This window comes from Pelophylax lessonae (genome assembly GCF_965119305.1).
Source record: "Pelophylax lessonae genome assembly, chromosome: 10".
Lineage (NCBI taxonomy): Eukaryota > Metazoa > Chordata > Amphibia > Anura > Ranidae > Pelophylax > Pelophylax lessonae.
In genome coordinates this window covers 189,996,823-190,023,166 of record NC_138777.1, presented here as the reverse complement: position 1 = coordinate 190,023,166, position 26,344 = coordinate 189,996,823, and the positions used below count along the sequence as shown (strand labels likewise).

At 44.7% G+C, this 26,344-nt stretch overlaps 1 protein-coding gene across 1 annotated transcript in view; it reads right to left on the bottom strand.

Annotated features, from left to right (window-relative positions):
• CDYL2 (chromodomain Y like 2) overlaps window positions 1-26,344 on the bottom strand; it is a 161,500-nt gene that overhangs the window by 52,626 nt on the left and 82,530 nt on the right. The window contains exon 2 of the mRNA XM_082270374.1: window positions 16,296-16,863. Within this exon, the coding sequence (XP_082126500.1) occupies window positions 16,296-16,863 (568 nt within the window). The remainder of the gene's footprint in view (window positions 1-16,295; window positions 16,864-26,344) is intronic.

Genomic DNA, 26,344 nt, shown 5'->3' with positions numbered 1-26,344 from the left:
TATCCACATCTGCAGTGTTGGTACTGTTTGGGAGATCCAATGCAGCAGAATAAGTCTGCGGGCCAAGAACAGTGCCCTGCTAGCTGCCTCCCTAAGGTAATTATTCTGCACCACCTCTTCTAGTATGCCTAGAAGTCAGGGCTTAGGGTCCAGAGGTATAGCAGTAGAGAGAGCACTATTAACTGTTCTCAATATTAATTTCCAGTATCTGTGAAGTTTTGGTCAATGCTGCAGTAGATGTATAAGATCCCCAGTGTCCCTACAGCATCTTGGCTATTCAGGGTCTGGACGAAGAGCCATGGTGTGTAGCTTACAGCGGAGTTCCACCCTGGGAATAAATTTTTTTTTAAAAATACCCCCGGGACAGTCAGGGCTAGTACATTCCACAATGGCTAGCCTCTGATCTGTCCCAGGTTGCACTTACCTTTTAGGAGAAATACTTACCTTGAAAAAGTATTCTCCAGCGCTGCCATCTCAGGTGTGGGCAGCTTGAAGCCAGAGCGATCCTCTTCGGCGTCCTCTTCCGTCTTCTTCGGTCCCACGATGCACTGCACCGGCCCCGACGTCACTTCCGGTGCACGCGCGTCATCCCTCCACAGCTTCTGGGCATGCCCAGAAGCTGTTTAGAAGGGAATGACGCACGCGCGCCGGAACTGATGTCCGGGCCGGGGCAGGCGCAATGATTCCTGGGAGCGATGACGTTCAGCTCCCAGGAATCATTGCAAATCCAGGAAGTGACGACGGGCCGTGGCCGCAGAGGGAGGAAGAAGGAAGTAAGGTAAGTATATTTACTTCTTTACGAGGCAAGTTAAAAAAAAAAAAAAAATATGCGATTATCCATTTGTTTTTCAGGGGACCCAGAGCGAGAAGATGGAGGTAAGTATAAATTTAGGGTGGAACTCTACTTTAACTGGGGTGCGGTAGAACCTCAAAAAGATGTATAATTGAGAGTCTATTTGATGTATTCATAGAGCATAAACGTACTGCCTCTAAGACTTCCTCGCAGTTATCTCCAATATCTCTTTAACCACCTCGTCATAGCAGAGTTGGGGTATTGTTCCAGATAGTCAGCCAAGAGTATAACATAACACCTGGAGATGAAGCCCTTAGTAGATGGTGAGGAGTGCATCATGTGAAAAATTGGTGTTGGGAACAATGCCGGATTCTCGAACGTTTGGCTCTAATAGCATGCTGCAGCTGAAGGTAATAAAAATGCATATTTTGTGTAACCCCCATATTTAGTCTGGAGCTGAGCAAAAAACAGCAATTTGCCATTCTCAAAAATGTGTCGGAGATGTGTGATTCCCAGCGCTCGCCGCCTAGTTGTATGGTTGATTTTGGCCAGTTCAATATACAGTTCTGATTATTAAGGGGATTCCCCTTAATACATAATACATCTGATTATTAAGGGGATTCCTTGGGGACACCCAGGTCGACAGGAACTAGTGTCCTCATTGGAAGATTTCTCTATTACTTTTCTGGGGACAACCCAACATTTGGGATTTTCTTTTACTTTCACTTTCCATAATAATGGTAAACAGGACAAATGGAGAGGGTGAATCTCATTAACAGACAGCAGTAAAAACTGACAGGTGTTCTAATCCATCTCCACTCCATTCAAAACTAACATGTTTTGCCTTTAGTTCTACTTTACATATTCTGAAGTTAGTTTTCTTTTTAAATCAGGGACAGCCAAAGTAAAAAAGTCTGTGTCCTGCCAGCATCAGCGTAGTGGGCCCTTGCTCTCTATGGGGAAGAAGTGGTTTCATTGCAGAAGTCTGACAACACCTCCAACTGAATTGGTGACTGAAATTTCTTACTGCTGGCATTTCTAAATGTAAAAGTAACCAGAAGAGAGTTCCAGCACCACCATCTTCTATACTCCACAATCGGCAGAGTACAAACAAAAGTGGGGGAACTCGGGTACAGTGCAGCAAGGTCTACATGAAAAACAAACTACTCTGCTTTAAGACTAAAGTCTCTGCTTTACAGGTGCATCTAAAAAAATTTGAATATCATTAAAAAGTTATTTTTTTTTAGTAATTCAATTGAAAAAGTAAAACTCATTATATAGATTCATTACATACAGAGTGCTTTATTCAAGCATTTCTTTCTTTTAATTTTGATGATTATGGCTTACAGCTAGTGAAAACCCAAAATTCATTATCTCAGAAAATTAGAATATTACATAAGACCAATAAAAAAACGATTTTTAATACAGAAATGTTGGCTTAATGAGAAGAATTATGTCCATGTACAGTATAGTATGCACTCAATACTTGGGGAGGGCTCCTTTTGCATGAATTACAGAATCAATGCGGCGTGGCATGGAGGCGATCAGCCTGTGGCACTGCTGAGGTGTTATGGAAGCCCAGATTTCTTTGATAACGGCTTTTAGCCCATCTGCATTATTGGGTCTGGTGTCTCTCATCTTCCTCTTGACAATACCTCCCAGATTCTCTATGGGGTTAGGGTCAGGCAAGTTTGCTGGCCAATCAAGCACAGTGATACCATGATCATTAAACCAGGTATTGGTATTTTTGGCAGTGTGGGCAGGTGCCAAGTCCTGCTGGAAAATGAAATCAGCATCTCCATAAAGCTGGTCAATAGAGGGAAGCTTTCCTGCTAGAGGGCTGCACTGACTTTGGACTTGACAAAACAAAGTGGACCAACACCAGCAGATGACATGGCTCCCCAAATCATCACAGACTGTGGAAACTTCACTCTGGACCTCATGTAACTTGGATTTCGTGCCTCTCCACTCTTCCTCCAGACTCTGGGACCTTGATTTCCAAATGAAATGCAAAATTTACTTTCATCTGAAAAGAGGACTTTGGACCACTGAGCAACAGTCTAGTACTTTTTCTCCTTAGCCCAGTTAGGACACTTCTGACGTTGTCTCTGGTTCAGTAGTGGCTTGACACAAGGAATGTGACAGTTGTAGCCCATGTCCTGGATACATCTGTGTGTGATGGCTTTTGAAGCACTGACCCCCAGCTGTAGTCCACTCCTTGTGAATCTCCCCCAAATTCTTGAATAGCCTTTTCATCACAATCCTCTCAAGGCTGCGGTTATCCTTGATGTTTGTGCACCTTTTTTACCACAGTTTTTCCTTCCACTCAACTTTCCATTAATATGCTTGGATACAGCACTCTGTGAACAGCCAGCTTCTTTAGCAATGACCTTTTGGGACTTACCCTCCTTGTGGAGGGTGCCAATGAATGTCTTCTGGACAACTGTCTAGTCAGTAGTCTTCCCCATGATTGTGTAACCTACTGAGCCAGACTGAGAGACCATTTAACGGCTCAGGAAACCTTTACAGGTGTTTTGAGTTAATAATCTGATTAGAGTGTGACACCATGAGTTTACAATATTAAACTTTTTCACAATATGATAATTTTCTGAAATACTGAATTTGGGGTTTTCACTAGCTGTAAGCCATATTTATCAAAATTAAAAGAGAAATGCTAGAAATATAGATGCGTGTGTAATGCATCTTTATATAATAGATGAGTTTTACTTTTTGAATTAAATTACTTAAGGTGGTTGTAAAGTCAGAAGGTTTTTTCTTATCTTAATGCATTCTATGCTGTTCTGTGTGCAGCAATCCCCCTCAGCCCACCATAATACTTACCTGAGCCCCCTCTCTATCCAGCGTTGTCCACGAATGCCTCAGCCATCTGGGACTCTCTCTCCTGATTGGCTGAGACACAGCAGCAGCACCATTGGCTCCCCGCTGCTGTCAATCAAAACTAATCAGGAGAAAGAGAGGGGGTGGGGCTGAACAGCACCTGTCCAAATGGATATACAGAGCTGCAGCTCAGCTCGAGTGCCCCCATAGAAAGCTGCCTGCTGTGGGGGCACTCAACAGGAGGGAGGAGCCAGGAGCAGCGAAGAGGGACCCAAGAAGAGGAGGGTCCAGGCTGCCCTGTGAAAAACCAACTGCATAGAGCAGGTAAGTATAACATGTTTGTTATTTTAATAGAAAGAAAAACAAGATATAACAAATCACTTAAAATAAATTAACTTTTTGAAGATATTCTACTTTTTTTTATTTCTAATTTTTTGAGATGCACCTGTATATCTTGGCCACTGTTTTTAAACATATTTATTACAACCTTGTTTAAAAAAAAAAAAAAAAGCCTAATAAAAAACTCACCACTTACTCAAATTAAAGTGATTGTAAAGGTTCGTGTTCTTTTTTAAATAACATACATGTTATACTTCCCTCCTCTGTGCAAGGGTTTTCCACAGAGCAGCCCAGATCCTTCTTTTCTGGGGTGCCCCGGCATCACTCCTGGCTCCTTTTCTTCATCAGGTGCCCCCACGAAAGAGCCGCTTTCCATGGAGGCACCCATTCGAGCGTGCTCCCAAGTCCTGCTGCTGCGTCCATTGACACAGACAGCGGGACTCGGCCCCGCCCCCATGTCACTGGATTTGACTGACAGCAGAGGGAGCCAATGGCTCTTCTGCTATCAATCCGGGGGACGGCTGAAGCAGAAAAGGTTTTTCACCTTAATGCATAGAACGCATTAAGGTGAAAAACTATGCGACTAAAACTCCTTTAAGGACACAAAAAAAAAAAAAACAAGAAAAAGTAAAAAGTTGGTCACCTTACCCCTTGGCTTCTGCTGTGACATCACTTGGACTTATTTGTAGGAGCCTGCGAAAGCTGAGCATCACAAATTCTTCCAGAAACATAGTGAGTAGGGTTGCACCAATACCAGTTTTTTATTGGTGAGTACAAGTACCGATACTTTTGTTCAAGTACTCGCCGATTCCGAGTACAAAATGAATGGGCTCAAATTGCACTGCAAAGAATTGCATAGGATTTTAACAGGAATGAGGTGCGATTCCTGTCCCAATCACAAGTGGTTTGCCCCACCTGTATGAACCCAGGCAAAAATTACTATGACAAGCCTGGGTTCACACAGGAGCGTTGCACGAAATTGCATGTGATTCGGACAGGAATTGCACCGCATTCCTGTTCAAAACGCATGCGATTCTTTGCAATGCAATCTGAGCCCATTCATTTTGTATGGGCTCAAATCACACGGGAAAGTTATCGGTTTCGGGTATCGGAGTATTTTTATGAGTACTGGTATCGGTGCAACCCTACTAGTGTTAAAAATATAACTAAAGGCAAAACTTTTCTCTTAGTTTTGGATAGAGTGGAAAGGGATTAGAACACCTGTCCGTTCTTTTATAGCTGTCTGTGCCCTCGTTGAGGAGATTCCCCCTATTTGTCCTGTTTACCATTATCATTGAAAGTGAAAGTAAAATAAGATCCCAAAGTTTGGGTTGTCCCCAGAAAAGTAACAGAGGGGAAATCTTCCAATGGGGACACTAGTTCTGGTGACCTGGGAGTCCCCAAGGGATTTCCTCTCACTTCCTGTTCAGCTATAGGACAGGAAGTGAAGGGAGATCCCTGCAATGAAAAAAAGATGGCGAAAAACAATCTGACAGGGTTTATAACCCTCCCTTACTTTATCCAAAATGGAAAAAAAAAATAATAATTTGCCTGTAGTTCTAATTTAAAGGATACATTTACCTTTGGGAACATGTTACATATTCCACCCATTTTAGGGTGGAACAAGTAACATGTTCTAGGGATCGACAGATTATCGGCAAAGCCAATATCAACTTTCCGATATTACCAATATTTTTGTGACGTCATTCTGCCTTCTTAGGCCGCCTCCCTCGCCTTGGACAGACTCGTCTGGAGTCGGGACTAGTCTCGTGGGAATGTTTTACAGCCATATACCCACCCACAGCACTTGAGTGCCAGCCAGCCACCCACAGGCCCTGTACCAGCAAGCCACCCACAGGCCCTGTACCAGCGAGCCAGCCAGCCACCCACAGGCCCTTTACCAGCCAGCCACCCACAGGCCCTGTATCAGCCAGCCACAGGCACTGTACCAGACACCCATCGACCCACCACAGGGTGCCAGACAGCCAGCCACCCACCACAGGGTGCCAGACAGCCAGCCACCCACCACAGGGTGCCAGACAGCCAGCCACCTACCCACCACAGGGTGCCAGCAAGCCAGCCATTAAACAAAAATTCAATGTTCAATGTTCAGTACCAGATTTGTGTCAAAAATTGTCTTTATTTTTCAAAACATTAAATGTACAAAATATCGGCCCATACCGATACGTTGTGACCAAAATATCGGTATCGGCCCTGAAAAAACCATATCGGTCTATCCCTAACATGTTCCCAATGCTGCAGCCTCTGTGCAACCCCCCCATCCCTGTGACAGCAGTACGGGGAGAAGCTCCCTGTACTAGCTGTCACTTTTTGAAAGTAATCTCTTAAAAAAATACATAACCAACATGTATAAAATATTGGCAAAACAAAAACAAACTGTGAAAGTCCAAATGGTGAACAATCCAAAAGTGGAGTAAACCAGTCCATCCAAAAAGTGCAATGAAAACAAGCAAAGGGGATCAGCCACCAGAAACACCCTCTTGATATATGCCTCTAACCAGATAAGCAGAAACCATAGATTATAATGGTCAAAAACACTCAAGGCAAAGTATAAACAGCTGATCATCCAGCGAAGTGCAGCAGTCAACCAGCAACGGGTCCCAATGTGTGACTCGAAAAATGTTAAGAAAAAAACACCCCCATAGTGAAGCCCATCAGATGTTAATCTGGTGTACCTGCTGTAGATTTATCTGTGGAGCTTGCAGCACCGGGTTCTGTTGGTCTGCTGGTTTCCTTCTGATTATCAGAAGTATAAAGTCTGATTTGTGCTTGTACTTCTAGTCGACTAGATGGCATTAAGCATAGGAGTCCTCTGCTCTTCAGAGAATTCTGCCACCTTGATCCTCCGCTCCTCTCTGTTGCTGCACCAGTGCCCATATTCAGAAGGAATCCAATAGACCAACAGAACCCGGTGCTGCAAGCTCCACAGATAAATCTACAGAAGGTACACCAGATTGAACATCTGATGGGCTTCGCTATGGGAGTGTTTTGTTTTTCTTAACATTTTTTCAAGTCACGCATTGGGACCCATTGCTGGTTGACTACCATTCTCCACTTGATGATCACTGTTTATGCTTGGGGCATTTTTGAGCATTAAAATCTACGGTCCTGCTTATCTGGTAAGAGATTTATGTCAAGAGGGTGTTTCTGGTGGCGGAGCTCCTTTGCATGTTTACATTGCACTTTTTGGATGTTGGTTATGTCTTTTTTTAAAGAGATACCTTTATTTTTATGTTTGCACGATTGCACTTTAGATATAACCCTTTGTTTGATCACATATATTTATAGCGCTGCTTATATTTTGTTTTATGTTAAATTACTGAAACTTTTTTTTGGATGAACATACTTTAAAGAGGATTCCCATCCTTAAGTATATCTAAACCCAAGAACAAAAATGTAATATATTACAGTTTACCAATCCTTAGCTATGATGAATTTTTTCATTTTTTATTTTAAGACTTTTTTTTTTCCCCTTTATTCATATTTTTTCTGCCCGTCACACACTTCCTATACTAGGATTACTACTCTCTCCTATACTAGGATAACTTTTCACTGTACTGGATCTATGGAGTAAAGTTGTCACTCTAGGTGTGGCTGCTGTTATCCTTATATCCGTATAGAACCGGGTGCAGAATTTTTAAATTTTTGTGATTAATACAGATCTTCTCTTTTGGCTTATAACCTCACTGCTTTCTTTGGCTTGCAAAAAAAACTTATTGTGTGCGCAAGTTTTTTTTTTTTTTTACCATTCTTGATAACTGAACTGTGGTTGCTTTGCTTTCCCTTATCAGGGTATTGCACAGCTTTTTTCACAAACTGCCAGATGTAGGTATACTTAGCAACTGAAACAGTCATTACGTGATGCGGAATATAATTCAAGATCTCTGAATCTTACAAGAATGCTGTATTGAAATTTACATCGGTGGGATTATGGGAAACAAGTATTCAAACAAAACCTCAAAGTGGAACTATGGCAAACGTGAAAATAACATGACAGTCTGTCACTAGCATTAACAGTTTTATTACCCGTTTATCCTGACAGTAGATCCATCATTTTTCCATGTAAAGTGGAACTAGGGCAGACATCTTCTCCCCGACTACTTTCGGGGGTTGGGTCTTTGGCTGTCTTGATGGGCCAGCGCAGGATAATGGTGCAGGAGTTTACTGATCTTTGCACGAAGACACTATGCTGAGAACGTATCTGGAGTTGTGCATGCGCAGCTCAGTGTACATTCTGAAGAAGACTGAACAGGCGGATATGCTTGTTTTATTCCAGAAGATACAACTTGGGGTTGATTTACTAAAACTGGAGAGTGCAAAATCTGGTGCAGCCATGCATGGTAGCCATTCAGCTTGTTCAATTAAGCTTTGACATTAAAAACTGGAAGATGAATGGTTTTTATGCAGAATTGTGGTAGATTATGCACTCTCCAGTTTTAGTAAAATCAACCCCAGTGTATTTCTTCTTCTGCAAAAAAAGAACCTGTCTGGTGAATTTTTTTTTTTTTTTACAATTTAAAATCAGAACTTTACCCTAACAACTTGGTAAAAAATTGGATTTTTGTCTTATCGTAAAAACCTTTTCTCTGATGTTCATTGACGGACACAGCTCCAGAATCTTCTTGACCATTGGGGTCATGCTGCCCCCTACAGGAGTAGGGCACTAGGCAGGAAAAAGCTTTACCGCACCTATGGAGCAGTCCCAGGGGATATACCCCCACTTCCTGCTATAGGCATTCAGTTTTGTTGCAAGCAGTATCAGAAGAAATATAACCCAACTCAATAGAGGGGTGGGTGCTGTGTCAGTCAATGAACATCAGAAAAAAGGATTTTACGGTAAGACAAAATCCAATTTTCTCTTTCGTTCATTGACGGACACAGCTCCAGAATCTTCTTGACCATTGGGACGTCCCAAAGCAGTGTCAAAACATGAGGGGTGGGAAAAAACACAGCAGACATAAATTCCAAAAGGCTAAACCTAGCCAACCAGGTAACACTGAGCTCAATCAGTAACACCTGAAACATACACACTCAAAGAGGGCTAGTCCTCTCAAACAGCAAACACCAGTCAGCAAAACCTTGTGCCAAAGCAGCATCCGCAGATCCACTTTGTAAAAATTTTGTGAAAGTGTGCACAGACGACCAGTGGCCACCTTGCAAACCTGCATCACTGATGCCTGATGGCAGAAGGCCCGGGAGGCACTAAGCGCCTGCGTAAAATGCGCCTTAACAGGGAAAGGAAAACCTGACCCTTGATTAATAGGCTTGCACCACTGTCTGTCTGATACATCTGGAAATTGTCCTGGCAAATGCAGCTAAACTCTTGCGAGGTCCATCTGTAAGGACAAATAGTAAGACTGATTTCCTAATCGACTCGGTAGCCGCCATGTACACCCTGAATGCCCAAACCACAGCCAGAGAATGGAAGGCAATCTCCTTAGGATGCCTAGGCTTAGGACACAGGGAAGGCAACACCATGTCTTCATTCAGATGGAAACCAGAAACAACCTTAGGAAGGAACAACTGACAAGGACGAAGCACCACTTTATCTCCGTGAACCACAAGACAAAGCTGCCAGCTCCGACACTCTGCGTTGATAAGAAAAAGCCACCAAGAAGGCTATCTTCTGGGACAATGTAAGCAGAGAAACCTCGCAAATATTTTTCAACGGAGGAGGAATGGAGACCGCACTGTGGGAGCCAAGTGGTGAACCCCCAGAAAAAAAGTGTGAAGCAGAGAATGCGTAGCCAAAGGATGTTGAAAGAAAACCGCCAAGACCGAACCTGGCCCTTGATGGTACCCGAGGCCAGACACTGCTCAACACCTCGTTGGAGGAAATCCAAACTCCGAGTCACTGAAAAGGAGTGGGGGTGAACCTAAGAGATTCACATCAGAAAGTACTTATCTCAAATGTGATGGTAAATCTTCCTAGAATTAGATTTACTAGCCTGCAGCAGCATGGGAATCACTGATTCAGACAACCCACTATCCTTCAGCACCAGGCTTCCAACAGCCAAGCCATTAAGCCAGCGACTGTAAGGCAAGATGAAGATTGGACCAACAGATCTCCTTCAAGAGGAAGTCTCTAAGGAGCACTGGCGACCAACCATATCAGATCTGCGTACCAAGACCGGCGAGGCCAGTCTGGAGCCACTATGATGGCCATAATCCCTTCTCCCTCTAACGCAGGAATCTTGGCAGGAGTTCTAGAAGAGGAAAGACATATAGCAGATGATACTGGCCCCAAAAGAGCCACCAGTGCGTCTGTGGCGTCAGCCAGAGGATCCCGAGACCATGCCACAAACCTAAGCACCTTCCTGTTGGGAGTACCCCACTGGAGACACAACTGATGAAACACCTCTGGAGGAAATGTCCAGTATATTGATCGGTAGTCTGGATTCTTCCAGAGTCCAGACCCCCTGAGAACAATCCATGCAAAAAATGGCACCCCACTCGGACAGGCTGGCATCCGTGGTGACCACCGTCCAGTACAGGGGAGGGAAGATTTACCCTGTTGAAGCACCGGAGAGTGAACCCACTGAATCAGAGACCCTCTTATACCCCGGCTCAACAGGATCAGATTGTCTAGAGACTGTGGATTCTTGCCCCACATGGCAAGAATCTCTCTTTGCAGAGGTCTCGTGAGGAACTGTGCAAACGGAACCGCCTCGAAGGTAGACACCATCAGACTCAGCTCCCGCATGCCAGTCCTGAAAGATGACTGACTGCTGGATAACAGGAGCCAAATTCATCCTGCAGATTTTGGCGCTTGTCCTATGAGAGGAACAAAGAGCTCGAAGAGCTGCTGCCGCTCAGGTGTAAGCCAAATGATCCTCACACAGCAGGTGCACGTCCGGTCCGCGACACCAGCAATATCCAAAGAACAGGAAAGGTAGACCGCACTCCGGGATGAAGATCAATCTGACTTTATTGGTGTATACAATCATGCAAGCATCAAGGACACACGAACAGGAACAGTTGGTGAAACGCGTCACCAACATGATGCTTGCATGATTGTATACACTTTTCACCAATAAAGTCCGAATGATCTTTATCCCGGAGTGTGGTCTACCTTTCCTGTTCTTTGGATGTTGCCATGGGAGGAACACCTTGGCTGAGGCCGAGTCCAGAGCAGACCCAGAGTGGATGGAACCAGAGCCAATACCTGGAAATTTAATTTCCAACCGAACTCCTGCAGAGTCTGCACAGTAATTTCCGTTGTCCGTCAGAGCAGTGGGAGACTTTGCTTGCAGAAGATGATCATACAGGTTCTCCAGTACCGCAATCCCTCTATGGCGCAACAATGCCAACACAGGGGCCAACACTTTGTGAAGACCCGAGGAGCCAAGGCAAGACCTCTTTAAAATGCTCCTCGCCCACGGCAAGTGGAGGAGGTGCGGTTGACTGACATATATCGGAATATGAAAGTAAGCGTCCTTGATATCGGTAGAGGCCAGAAGATCCCCCTGATATAGGAATGCCACTACTGTAGGACTCCATTTGGAACATCTGTACCTGCACAAGCAGTTCAGAGCTTTGAAGTCCAGTATTGGACTTACCTCGCTTTCCTTCCTGGGACCTGTAAACATGTTTGAATATAACCAATGAAAAAACGTTCCGATTCTGAGACCGGAACAATCACTCCTTGTAGTAGCTAGTCTTGCATCGCCCCGAAGAGACCTCGCAGGCTGGCTGGGGATAAACGCAGGTAGGAAGGAAAGAACCTTTCTGGAAGATAAGCCGAAACGCGATCTTGTAGCCTGACCGAATCAGCTTGTGGACCCAGTTCTGGAAGAATGGTCAAACATTCCCATAGACACAACCCTAAACCTTGTGGACAGCCTTCCCAGAAGAGTTGAAGCTGTTATAGCTGCAAAGGGTAGGTCAACTCAATATTGAACCCTACGGACTAAGACGGGGATGCCATTAAAGTTCATGTGCATGTAAAGGCAGGCGCCCCAATACTTTTAGTAATAGGATGTATATACCACATTAATAAATATGCTGCACAAAAATTAGTTTGTGCTGTAAACTGCCTCGAGCATTGTTCCTTGTTTCTGGAGGCTGCCATTTTGCTGAAGCCCAGAGCCCCTCAGCAGAAGTAAATAATAAAGCAGAACTGAAGCCGTCAATTTAATGGTTTAACCACTTGCCAACCGCAATACGTATATAAACGTTGCGGTGTGCAAATGGATTACCGGAATTATGGCTAATAACATTAGCCATAACCCCGGTATTGTTCGTTTCAGCCAGCGGTCAGCTTTCTCATGAAATTGGTCAGAGTCGATAACACTATTTCCTGCCTCCGAAATTTGGGTGCATCTCTAGTTATGAAACTATGTCACAAGGGGAGGTTTAGAAAAACAAAAACTGCTGCGTTAATGTTAGTGACAGACTGCTTCATGTATGTCATTTCTAAATGTTGGCAGAACATACAGATCAGTGTCTACCTGGTCAGTACCAGTACATAAAATCAACTTCTGTCGGTTATTTAAAACCCAACTGGTCACGCAGGAGAGGAACTCTCAAACACTCCAACTGTAGGCTCCTTGCCATATCTCCCATACAGAAAGTTATTGATTATAAACTACCAGTACTAAGAAGTTTATTACACCCACCAATCAGATTAAACACACAACAGAGAGAGGGCGAACCAGCCCAGCATTATCCCAATGTAACATTTATTGTAAAGTAAAAGTAAGTCTACGCACAAACACCATATCTAAGCTCCTCAAGAGATCACAGTTCATCGGTCCACTCCACATGCTCCTGGGCTTGGAAGGACACCACCTGGATCCAACCTGGATTACGCATTTCAAGGGTAGTACCCTTTTTCTCAAAGCCAAACCATGGGATAATGGGCTAGGCTGGCGTGCCCTCTTTCAATTTATGTTTTTATGAAATGTTATTTGGGCTTCCCCAGTCCTGGGAGGGCAGCAAAGCGTGGTGTCTATTGTTCCAGTAGAGAGGGGAATGGGTTTGAAATACTGGAGCGAGGTCGACCACCACACTCATGCTCAGGAGGTGCTTTGTTTTGTTACCAATCCGATTAAAACCTGCCCTGCCTGAATGTGAATCATCTAGCAAGCACAAAGAGGAAGTTACAAAGCTGAATCTTCAACAAGTATACTCCCGGCGACACTGTAAAAAGCTGTCAATGTATTGCAGCCGTAATGGATTAAAGAAAGCAAAGATTAACTAAATAAGTATAGAAATTTCTATCTTTAGCAGAGATGCAGAGTTAGCACACTTTGTATATAAAGAGGTTATACTTACCTGCTCTGTGCAATGATATTGCACAGAGCGGTCATTTACCTCTGCTTTATTTAATCAAAGAGGACCGCTAAATAATTTGCATCGTTAACCTCATTAATTTCTAGGGATTACCTCCACTTTGGCGGTCCCTGCCAGTGCTATCCTCTCCGCCTTTCCTACGAGTGCCCCCTCAGCATGGGGACACCCAAGCGGCGCACTCCCGATCTGGGCTGTGTGCGTTCACAGACACACACAATGTCAGTAAGCCCCACCCTCTTTCACTGCTTACAGGAGTTTGAATGACAGCAGCAGGGGCCTATGGCTCCCGCTGCCCTCAGTGTCTCCTGTGAGGCCAGAAACAAAGGAGAGCGGTGCTGCAGCTGGGATAGTGCTGGGTCACGAGAGAAGGCAGGTAAGTGTTAAGGGATGAGGGCCAAGAACAAGTAATGGGTAGATTTTTACCTTAATGCGGAGAATGCATTAAAGTAAAACAACACTTCAACTGAAATGCTTAGTTGTGTACTGGGTGACCAGTCTCCTAAACTTCTCCACTAACCGGTGTTCAAACAATAAGGGTTGTTTAGATTCCTAACATGCAGTGCTTTGGCTTTAAAAAAAAGCCCTCAGTGACATCTGTAGCTGCAGACACTGTGAAGCAATTCAATCTCTAATGTATCATAGAAAGCACTCCAACCCTTCCAACCCTCCTGTGTTTGTATTATAAATCCAGTGCACTGCTGGGGACAGGTGGAGCTGTGCTGTCTTAATCAGTTCAGTGTTTCTGCGGTAAATTTGAGGATAAATAACTCCACAGTGCTGGCAGATACCAAGGTTACTGAAGACTTATTTTAAAGCTCATTTACAACTTGTTAATAAAATGCAAATGTTTGAAAGTTCTAAGCCTAGAAACAGTTCTACTCTAAGGTCGGCTGATTGTAAGTGTCCATACTTGCTCCTTGTTACCACGGCAGCTTTAGCAATTTAGGTAGTGGAAAATTTAGGTGTGGGCAGCATAAACTGTCATTAGCACCTCACAACATTTTTGATCACTGAACTCAAAGGAGATTTAAAAAAAACACTATCTAATCCAGCTATGTGTCTATTTAAAAAAAAATGTGTTTTTATAGCCAAAACTTATTTTGGAAGAATTAGAACGCCTGAGTATTTCTTGATGAATGCTATTTGTTTGCCTGTCCTGCTGACTAATTCGCTTAATAAAGTATTATATGTAAATTAGAAATTCTTACGTCAGATATCACTTGCTATATGCTTGTAAAGTATTAATGACAGAGAAGCATGAGAAGCCATGGAACGAGCATTCTCAGAACTCTCCCCATGTGATGATCTCCCTGATGATTGGTCCAGCACTGTCACAATGCATAGGCCACATTCTCTTCCCTACCTGGAAGTACAAGGTAAATTCTTTGCTCCCAGCAGCTGAATGGAGCAGCAAGGGAGTGATGGAAAGGTGAGTATGTCAAACATATTGCTTTGCCCAGCAGAATTGCTATATGGGCATGATAGGTGGAGCTTAGTTAACCACTTGCCGACCAGCAGCCATACTTATACTGCAGCAGGTCGCTCTGTCACATGAAATGTTGTACCTGTACGTCGCTTTGTGAGACAGCTAGTGGGGGCACGCACAAATGCCTATTGGCCACAGGGGGAGCCCCTGTGATTGCTCCCCGTGGAGACAGAACACGGCAGTCAGCTGTTCTGTCAATGATGAACACAGGGATCCTGTGTTCCTTCTATATGGGCTGGATTTCTATCCCCCCACAGTTAGAAAGCACCCTCTAGGGACACATTTAACCCTTTGACCGCTCCTGGTGTTAACCCCTTCCCTGCCAGTGCCATTAGTACAGTAGCGTTGCATATTTTTAGCACTGATTACTGTAGTAATGTCACTGGTCCCTCCAAAAGTGTAAAGTAGGTGTCCGATCTGTCTGCAGCAATGTCGCAGTCCCGCTAAAAATGGTTGATCGCAGCCATTACTAGAAAAAAGAAAAATGACATAAATCTTTCCCCTAGTTTTTAGACGCAATAACTTTTGCACATATCAATCTATAAAAACTAATTGGGATTTGCTTTACCAAAAATATGTAGCAGAACACATATTGGCCTAAAATGATGAAAAAATTTGATTTTTTAATTTTTTTTTTTATTGGGAATGTAAAAAATATATATATTTTTTTTTCCAGAATTGTCGTTTTTTTTTTTTTTGTTTACAGCGCAAAAAATAAAAAATTGCACAGGTAATTAAATACCCCCAAAAGAAAGCTCTATTTGTAGGGGAAAAAGGGTAATCAATTTTTTGGGGTACAGCATCGCAGGACCGTGCAATTGTCAGTTAAAATAACGCAGTGCCATATCGCAAAAAATGGCCTGGTCATTAGGGGGTAAAACCTTCCGGTCAAGAAGTGATTAAAGAGGTTGTGACCCTAAAAAAAAAAAAAAAAGAAAGAAAAAGCTCCTGTTCCTTTAAAGCAGCTTAAACAGCATAGTGCATTTGCTGTCTAATCTGTCCATTTCTATGCTGTAAATAAAAACCTGGTTGATCCTGTTTGTCTCTCCTCTCTCCCCCCCTCCATCCCTGCCTGTCTGCTCTTGTGTGTGAGCAACCTGCTCCCCGCCCCTTCCCTCCCTTCGTTTTTAGTAGCTGGCAGTAAGTCTAAGGAGCAGGAGGGGCTAAGCGGATAAAGCAGCGGTCACGTGACCTCCTGGCTGACGTCAGAGAGGGAGCTCAGCCCCTCCGGCTGTAGCCCTTAGATCAGAGGAGGAGCGTGGCAGGAGGTCACGTGACCGCACAAAAGTATTGTGAAATACGGCATTCATCTGCATAATTTTAAACAAACCTTAACACTGTGTAGTAAACCTTGGTATAACAGAGGGGCTGGCAGGAATCATAATCGGACTTTACAAACACTTTAACAATGAAAGCAAGGCTTTATATCACCCGCTCAAGGTATCCTAAAAGCTTCAAAAACGTCCTACCTATGTCTTTACAACGTACAGCTCACATTTCTAATTGTCTAAACCAGCCACATACCTAATCCATTGACTATGGGTGAATCACAGTCCTCCAGCCCGCTTTGTAGACCTTGTGTGCCTTTGTCATCCTCAAGGTCATTTTTGCCCTGCTCGGATCCGTTTTCAAAGTGCTTGTCCTCTGTGTGAGTATTAGGGCCCCCATTTTCCAGGGGTTTGATCAGTGGCATTATTTGTAGTCCACTAGGAGTAGTTCTGTAGGTTAAAGTCTTTGTCGATCTGTCCCCGGGGGAATATTTGGCTGTGCATACCTTCTTCTGCTTTTGAAGTGCGTGTATTCTCCTCCTTTTCTGTGCGGCCCCCCGTCCTTTGCCAGAGAAAGGAGACCTGTGAGCTATTTTGTCAACAGAAGACCCCCGTAAGAGCTTTGAAGCCACTGCCTGCTTGCCTGCTTTGGCTCGCCTGTCTCTGCCTAAATGCAGTCCATTAAATTCATCGATAAATTCCTCACAGTGTAGTAGGTGGTGTTCGGGTTCCCAGGTGTCTTCACTACTCCCGTAACCTTTCCATCGTATTAGATATTCCCACTTCCCTTTTTTGTTCTTTCTTTTGTCAACAATCCTTTCAACCTAATAAAATAAATGACAGTTAGTATTAGCGGTTTTCAGAAAGTTTAAAGAATGTAGTAAAATGACAATAATAATTAACACGTTTAAAGTATTTGTTCATTGCATCAACCAAATAGATAACAGCTTTGGGTGCTTTACCATAATATACCAAAACGTTATTAGCCAATAATTCCCTAGAGCAGGAGTCTTCAAACTTTCTAAACAAAAGGGCCAGTTTACTGTCCTTCAGACTTTGAGGGGCCGGACTGTGGAGATGGGGAGTAGAAATTGTCCTGGAGTCAGTGGGAGTAAATGGTGCATCTTTGGCATTCGGGGGAGGAATAGTGCCCCATCGTTGGTGTCAGTGGGAGGAATAGTGCCTCATCGCTGGTGTCAGTGGGAGGAATAGTGCCCCATCGCTGGTGTCACTGGGAGGAATAGTGCCCCATCATTGGTGTCAGTGGGAGGAACAGTGCCCCATCATTGGTGTCAGTGGGAGAAATATTGCCCCATCATTGGTGTCAATTGGAGGAATAGTGCCCCATCATTGGTATGTATCAGTGGGAGCAATAGTGCCTCATCATTGTTGTCAGTGGGAGGAATAGTGCCCCATCATTGGTGTCAGTGGGAGAAATATTGCCCCATCATTGGTGTCAATTGGAGGAATAGTGCCCCATCATTGGTATGTATCAGTGGGAGCAATAGTGCCCCATCATTGGTGTCAGTGAGAGGAATAGTGCCCCATCATTGGTGTCAGTGAGAGGAATAGTGCCCCATTGTTGATATCAGGAGGAGGAATAGTGCCCCGTCGTTTTTGTCAGTGGGAGAAATAGTACCCCATTGTTTTGTTGCCAGCGGTTTAGACATTAATGGCTGTGTGTTGAGTTATTTTGAGGGGACAGCAAATTTACACTGTTTACAAGCTGTACACTCGCTACTTTACATTGTAGCAAAGTGGCATTTCTTCAGTGTTGTCACATGAAAAGATATAATAAAATATTTACAAAAATGTGAGGGGTGTACTCACTTTTGTGAGATATAGTAACTATACAGCAGGATCCGTGCTTCAGTATAATAATGTAGTGTGTTTGTAAAGGAGTAAGCACAGCCTCTAGAATTCAAGGTTAACCCAGCAGAGCAATGTAGTCCATAGTATTAGAGACACAGGACATACTCATGATAAGCAACAAAGACTCAAAGCCTATACTTGGTGAACATTCCTCCAAAGACCAAGTACTCTTAACACAATCCTGCAAGTGTGAAAATTCACATAATACGCCACAGGGGCTATAATCAACATCTATACTTGGTCAAAGTTCCTCCAGAGACTAAACACTCTTAAGGCAGTCCTCCAAAGATGCACACTCAAAAAAGATACTGAAGTAAAGCTCAATTCTCATATCTCAAGGCAAGTCACAGCTAGTAGCAAGTGTACAACAATGGAGAGATAAGTAGTCATCACATCAGTCAGTCATCACAAAGAGCCTTCATCGAAGGCACATCATGGCTTACACTAAAAGGTAGAGGGGGGAAAAGAATCAAAACATTGAAAAAACTTACAAGAGACCCAGTATATATAGGTGTAAACTACAGTATACAACCCAATTGGAGTGCCAAATTTATCATAAAATCCTCCCTTTTACAAGGTGACAGGCCAGGTGTGACCAACACTTTTTAATATTTAGCAAGACACCCCTATGTTGGAAAATAACACGCTCTGGGCAAAGCGTATGGCTCATATGGTTAATCCATTCTTGAAGGGTTGGTGGTTGCTCAGATTTCCAATACTGTAGTGTAAGCTTCCTGGCTTGGAATAGAGCTCTAGAAACAGATACTTTAGTATAGCCAGTTAGCATATATTTATTTAGGATACCCAAGGCATAGCTTGGATCTAATGTTACATCAGTTAACTGTATTTATATTTTCAATAAAACTCTAACCAGTATCTGTGAAGCTTAGGACAACAGCAAAACATGTGTATAAGGTCACCATGGTCCCTACGGCACTTACTACAAGTTGCAAATAATAAATGTAGAATCTAGATTGTAAATCTGAGAAGGAGACCATAGCATCATCGTTGAAAACATGGCGTAGATGAGTAGGCCCCTAACTTTTTCATTTGGAAACATACTGAAGTTTGATTAGCTTGGGGTGGGCCTCATTGCACCAAATGAGGGCATAACTGGTAAAACCTTTCACCCTCTGTAGTTGTTTAGCTTTACTCCAGATATTGTGCATTAAAATATTATGTCTGATAAAGTTTGCTAGATCACGGACAGCATGAAATATACAGAGCAATGGGGTTCAGCTGAGGGATCCTGCAGAACACCAAACATATGCTGCAGTTGGGCCACTAAATAGTACACCCAAGGGTTGGGCAGAGCAACATTCTTCCACTATCTTTGGGAGCCCTGTAGTTGTTTCAGCTTGATACTGGGTGACCCGTCCCTCCACAACAATGTACTAAAAATAAAGTTAACTATAAGAAAAATCCACAAAGGCACGACCCTGGGAGAATTTTGCAGGAAATATAGTGGTTGGAGCATAATCAAGGATAACCACAGACCACCATATTCCAAATGTTAACTTTATCTTGAAAGCGTAATAGGAGCATAATATGGTTAGCGCAACAATCAGTAAGAATGATCACCGTGCCAGGTATTTGAAGGAGGTAACTTGGACTGGACAAAAGGAGAAAAGTAATGAATTAACTGTGCCATCAAGTGGCAGCAAAGCAGATTTGGACAAATTCATTGTGAGGCCAGAGTGTCCTCCGAACCCTAAAATATATACCCTGTGATAGTAATAGCAACTGTAGTATAAACTTCTAATGCATCTGGCTATGGACAGCAATAACTCTCATTGCATTCTGGCCACAGAATAATTCCAGTCCTAAAATCAGAAATTGAGATGCAAAAATCAGAGAGATGCAGAAATCATAGATGCCCAGTTTATTTTTCAAATAATGAATAGTGGTACTAAGTAGGATGTATCATGGATAAATTGTATTATACTTCACCGTGATCCAAATGGCATGATTATCATAAAGTCCATCTAAAAGGAATGGTCAGAATATAAGGCTAAAGAAAAGGACATGGCAAGTGTCCAGTGACATGTTTAGTCACTGCGTGCATGTCAAACCTTCTAAAACAAAGAGCCAGTTCACCATCGTTAAGACTCAGGGAAGGGGCAGACTATGGCCAGTGGAAGTAGAAAGAGCCCTAGCATGAGTGGGTGTAAACAATACCCCAGGCTCAGTGCAAGTAAAAAATAACCCAGTGGCTGTGACTCATGGGTGAAGCAATAATGCCCCACTGTTGGAGGTCAGTGTGAGGAATAGTGCCACAATGCAGGTATCAGGGGGGAGAAAAAGAGCCCTATTAGTGGTGTCCGTGGGAGCAACAGTGCCCCAAGTGCCAGTTAATGGCAAGCAGGAAGTCACAGTTTTTTTTTTTTGTCTATAAACTTTTATTGAAAGTGTTTTTTAATACAAAAATACAATGTGTACATAAACATTTATAAATTGTGAAGCCACAGTTTTTGAACTACTGTCTTACAATGTTACTTTAACCAGTTCCCATCCGCGCTACAGCCTATATACGGCTGCAGCGCGGACTTGAATTTTCGGGAGGCCGTTTCTAAACGGCCTCCCAGTGACACATCCCCCGCGCGCTCCCGCGAGCGCGCATCGGGGAGAATCTGTGTCGGCCGTGTCCCTTGGACACAGCCGATCACAGATCGTGGTGAATGGCCAATCACAGCGGCCATTCACCACGTGATCAAGCCGTCCAATGAGAGACAATCTCCTATGTAAACATATGAGATCATCTCTCATCGCCGGCGCTCCTTCCTCACACGGAGCCTGCAGTGTGAGGAAGGAGGGGGAGCCGTTAGCCGCCGGGGACACACAGGAATGTAATTAGGGCACTGATCACCAGTGCCCTGATTACTAAAGGTAAAACACATACACAAATTGCCACCATCAGTGCCCACAGTGCCCGCCATCAGTGCCCCCCATCAATGCCCACAATCCGTGCCCATAGTGCTGTCAGTGCCCATCAGTGCCTGCTCATCTAGGCACTGATGACCACTGACTGGCAGCACTATGGGCACTGAGTGTGGGCACTGATGGTGCTGCCCATCAATGCTCATCAGTGCCGCCCATCAGTGCTCATCAGTGCCATCCGCCAGTGCCCATCAGTGCTGCCTATCAGTGCCCATCAGTCCCGCCCGTCAGTGCCGCCTCTCAGTGCCCAGCAGTGCCACCTCTCAGTGCACAGCAGTGCCACCTCTCAGTGCACAGCAGTGCCACCTCTCAGTGCACAGCAGTGCCGCCTCTCAGTGCACAGCAGTGCCGCCTATCAGTGCTCATCAGTGCCGCCTATCAGTGCTGCTCATCAGTGCGGCATATTAGTACCTCCTCATCAGTGCCCATAAGTGCCACCTCATCAGTGCCCATCAGTGCAGCCTATCAGTGCCCATCAGTGCCGCCTCATCAGCGCCCTTCAGTGAAGGAGAAAAATTTATTTTCAAAATTTACTCGCAGAAAATAAGAAAAACTTTTTTTTTTTTTTTTCAAAATTTTCTGTCGTTTTTCTTTTTTTTTTGTAAAAAATAAAAAACCCAGAGGTGATTACATACCACCAAAAGAAAGCTCTATGTGTGTGAAAAAAATTATAAAAATTTCATATGGGTACAGTGTAGCATGACCGCGCAATTGTCAGTCAAAGTGTGAGAGCGCTGAACGCTAAAAATTGGTCTGGATGGGAAGGGGGTTTAAGTGCACAGTAGGCAAGTAGTTAAAAGAGAAGTATGACTGAAGCTTTTTTAGCCATACTTCTCTTGTGGGTCTTATGGCTCCTGTGACCAAGAATCAGCTGATAATGGGCTATTGCTTGCTATCAGTTGACATAGTAGAGCCACTCCAGTTTCTGTAAAGGGCCGATATTGTCATATCAAGGCCTGACAAAGAGGAACTCCTTCAAAATGCCCATTCCACCCAATGTACGATCCAGCCAGAAGATCACACAGCAGCGGGGAACGAGTTGTACATGGAGCAGGTCCTAGCCAACAAATGAGGAGTATGGTACATCGCATTCATAGCCTGTACTGAGCTTCTCCCTTTTCCGTATTGACATCTAGCCATCGAAATGTGTGTTTGCTATTGTGTTAATAAAAATAAAGATACACAGCTTTTTAACACAGGGTAGTAATAAACAGCGCATACTCAGACTGGTCTGAGGTAGTAAGCGGGGTGCCCCAGGGCTCAGTCCTGGGACCAACCTTGTTCAATTTATTCATAAACAGCATTGAGGACGGGATCAGTAGTTCGTTATCAGTTTTTGCAGATGACACAAAATTGGCCAGGGCAATAACTGCACAGCATGAAGCAGATATCCTACAGAATGACCTGGACAAAATTACGGAGTGGGCAACGACATGGCAAATGAGGTTTAATGTGGAGAAGTGTAAGGTTTTGCACTTGGGGACCAAAAACATAAAAACACAATACACGTTAGGAGGGGAACCCTTGGGGGAATCAAAAATGGAGAAGGATCTGGGAGTCTTAGTTGATGATAGATTAGGCAACAGCATGCAATGCCAAGCGGCAGCTTCCAAAGCCAACAGAATATTAGCATGCATAAAGAAAGGGATGTATTCCAGAGATAAGACTATAATCCTTCCACTTTATAAAACTCTGGTCCGACCGCATCTGGAGTATTCTGTCCAGTTCTGGTCGCCAGTCCTCAGGAGGGATGTGTTGGAGCTGGAGAAAGTCCAGAGAAGGGCAACTAAACTGATTAGGGGGTTGGAGGACCTTACCTATGAAGAGCGGCTGCAATCGCTCGATTTATTTTCCCTGGAGAAAAGACGTCTGAGAGGGGACATGATAGCAATTTATAAATATCTTAATGGGGATCTCAGCTTAGAAGAAAAGCTGTTCATTCGAAGGAATTGCATGAGGACTCGAGGACATACAATGCGATTAGAGGAGAAGCGTTTTAACCTCAGGCAACGTGGGGGGTTCTTTACTGTTAGGGCTACAAGATTGTGGAATTGTCTACCACAAGAGGTGGTTTCTGCGGGTAGTATGGTGACTTTCAAAAGACTCTTAGACTTACATCTCAAGGATCAGGAGATTGAGGGCTATGTTAGATGATTACAGTCACACACACCTACACAGGTTGAACTGGATGGACTATTGTCTTTATTCAACCTCACCTACTATGTAACTATGTAACTATGTAATCAGATCTCCCACTTCTGTCTTCTGTATGCTAGCTACGACCAGCCCAGGTCTACAGGAGGAGCCTGCAGGAACTGATCCACAGCAGTTTAAGGATTTGTTGCATTGACAATCATTAGCTCTATTCTTTTTACCATTCTGGATGGATAGCAATTGGTATTGTGCGCTTATAGTTGTTGCTATTTCTATCAGAATTTTTTTTGCCAGTTTGCAACCAAAAATGGGATTTTTTGACTTACCATAAAATCTATTTCTCTGATGTTCATTGACAGACACAGCTCCTGATCTTCATGACCATTGGGTTATACTACCCCCTACAGCAGTAGGACACTAGGCAGAAAAAGAATCTGGCTACGCCTATGGGCAGTCCCAGGGGGTATAATCCCCCTTTCTGCAATAGTTACTTTGTTTTGTTATAAGCAGTGTCAGAAGAATTACAACTCCACAGAGGGGTGGGTGCTGTGTTCGTCAATGAACATCAGAGAAATGGATTTTACGGTAAGTCACAAAATGCCATTTTCTCTTTCGTTCATTGACGGACACAGCTCCTGATCTTCAAGACCATTGGGACGTCCCAAAGCAATGTTAAACATGAGGGGTGGGTACAGCAAAAAAAAATCCCAAGGCTAAACAGTAGCCAACCAGGCAACAGGAGCTCAACCAAAAACAACTGGAGCCCATCTGAAAAAAACAATACAGCCTCAAAGCGGATCAGGTCCCCTAAACAGCAGCCTGCAAAACCATGCGGCCAAAATAAGCATCAGCAGATGCCAACACATCCACTTTATAGAACTTTGTGAAAGTGTGCACCGACAACCAGGTGGCCGCCTTGCGAACCTGCGTCACTGACGCCTGATGACAGAAGGCCCAAGAGGCACTAGGTGCTTGAGTAGAGTGCGCCTTGACAGGGAAAGGAGGAACCTGACCCCTGATGGAATAGGCCTGAATAACCGTCTGTCTGATCCAACTGGAAATGGTCGCAGAGGAAGTAGACAACCCTTTCCGAGGCCCATCCTTGAACACAAATAGTGAGTCTGACCTCCTAAATGACTCTGTAGCTGCCAGGTACACCTGGATATTTGGCCTGGGACACAGAGAAGGCAACACAATGTCTTCATTCAAATGAAAATCAGAGACAACCTTTGGGAGGAATGACGGATAGTGGCGAAGAACCCTCTTATCTCTGTGAACCACCGTGACCTCCCCCAGGTCACGGCATAAAAGCTTAGCCCACTCGGTCAGAGTTTGCGACACCAGGGCAATGGTGAATACCGGCCTCAGTGACAAACCAGCCAGAGTGTACATATTGCCGGCAGCAGCCTCCACCTTCCTGTCAGACGGATCCTTAAAGGCCGGACTCATGGTTGCCTTGTTCAATCTGGAAACCGGCGGGTCTACCACCGCTGAACAGTCCACTTCTTCATAAGGGACTCCTCAGATGGGTAACACCTAGTAAATCGCTTACGGAAACCCCAAGGGGGCGCTTTGGTCGTCCCCACTCTTTAGCGCCAATTCGGTAAAAATAGATGGGGAATGGAAACACCTTTGCCGCTCTAGATGGCTTGTAAATGCCAAAGGGGAACCTGCGCCTCTGTCACAGCTGCAGCTGCTTCCTCCATCTTCAATGTCTCACGCACAGATACAATCAGTGCTTCCACGTGCACCTTTTCATGTGCGGTTGCAGATGTAGAGGAATCATCCTCACTATCTGAGGACTTCGGGCGCGTGGTCGCAGACCCAGTAGGGTAACCCATATCCGCAATGGCTAAATCAGATTTAGGATCTGATGAGAAATATGAGGCAGGGGAAGGCGGGGGTGTTTTTGGTAGCCTGTCGCCCAAAAGCCACCTCCACCCGGGACACAAAGGACTCCAGGACTCCTGTCAGTGCATCGATGGATGGTTGGGACCCGGAGGGCCCCGCAGCCTCAGAGAGGGGATCAGGTGCGGAGATATGCTCCAAAGACTCCATGAGTCACCAGGGGGACCCCACAAAAAGTGTAAAACACTGCTAAGGGACAACCCCCCGCGCTGGCAACACCACCGGGTCGCCAGGCACAAAGCTCTAAGCAATCCTCAGCAGAGAGGGAGAGAACCAAACCAGACACACCACCCAGCAGAAACAGGCACCTGCAGCCACCAGGACAATCTGCACTACACGTGCGGCAATCAGGGAGTGAAAAGATCCAGGAGTCAGCACGGAGGGGATGAGGAGGGGCTCGCCCCGTGGAAATTGCCACCCACAGGGCTCCACTGTCATAGCCTCCACTATTTTCAATGGCAAACCACCGCAAAATGTCCACCGGAGTACACAAACATGGCCACAATGCATAGAAACATACAGGCTGCAGCAAAATGGCAGCCCCATGTGGCACCACGAGGCTCCCAGGGACCCAGGAGGGAATCCTAGGCCTCAAGGACAGGCCGAGGCAGGACAGGGGGCCCTGGAAGGAGCCCCTACAAAGTACAACACAGCCGATCGTCCGGTCGCTGGAGGTGCACCCCCAGGCCCCCATCACCAGCATAGTGCCCAGCCCCCACCACAGAAAGTGGACCAGACCACCCACAGCCCCAGCATTAGTTAACCGGTTGCCGACCGCCGCACGACTATATACTGCGGCGGTCAGCCCCGGCCAGGCAGAGTGACGTATCGGTACGTCACTCGCCTGTCACTGACTTGCGAGCCTATTGCGGGCGGGCACGCCCCCGCCGCGGCTCGTTCACAGACAAGTCAGTGCGTGTGACCGGCGGACTCGATGTCCACCAGTCACACTGCGATCGCTCCTGTGAAGGGAGAAAGACAGAGCGGCTTGTGTAAACAAGCTGCCTGTCAGTTCTCCCTGTGTAAAAGTGAAGATCTGTCCGTTCTACTATGTAGAACGGTTGATCTTTGCTTTTACACCAATAGGAATGTCCCTGCACAGTTAGAATCACGCCCCTAGGACACACTTAACCCCTCCCTGTCCAATAAAGTTAACCCCTTCCCTGCCAGTGTCATTTTTGCAGTAACAGTGCATATGTATAGCACTGATTACTGCAGTAATGTCACTGGTACCCCCAAAAGTGTCAAAAATGTCAGTCAAGGGTCCGATCTGTCCGCCGCAATGTCGCAGTACCGAAAAAAAATCGCAGATCGCCGCCATTACGCGTTAAAAAAAAAAACACCAAAAATGACAAAAATCTTTCCCTTTGTTAGTAAACGCGATAACTTATGCGCAAACCAATCAAAATACGCTTTTTGCGATTTTTTTTACCA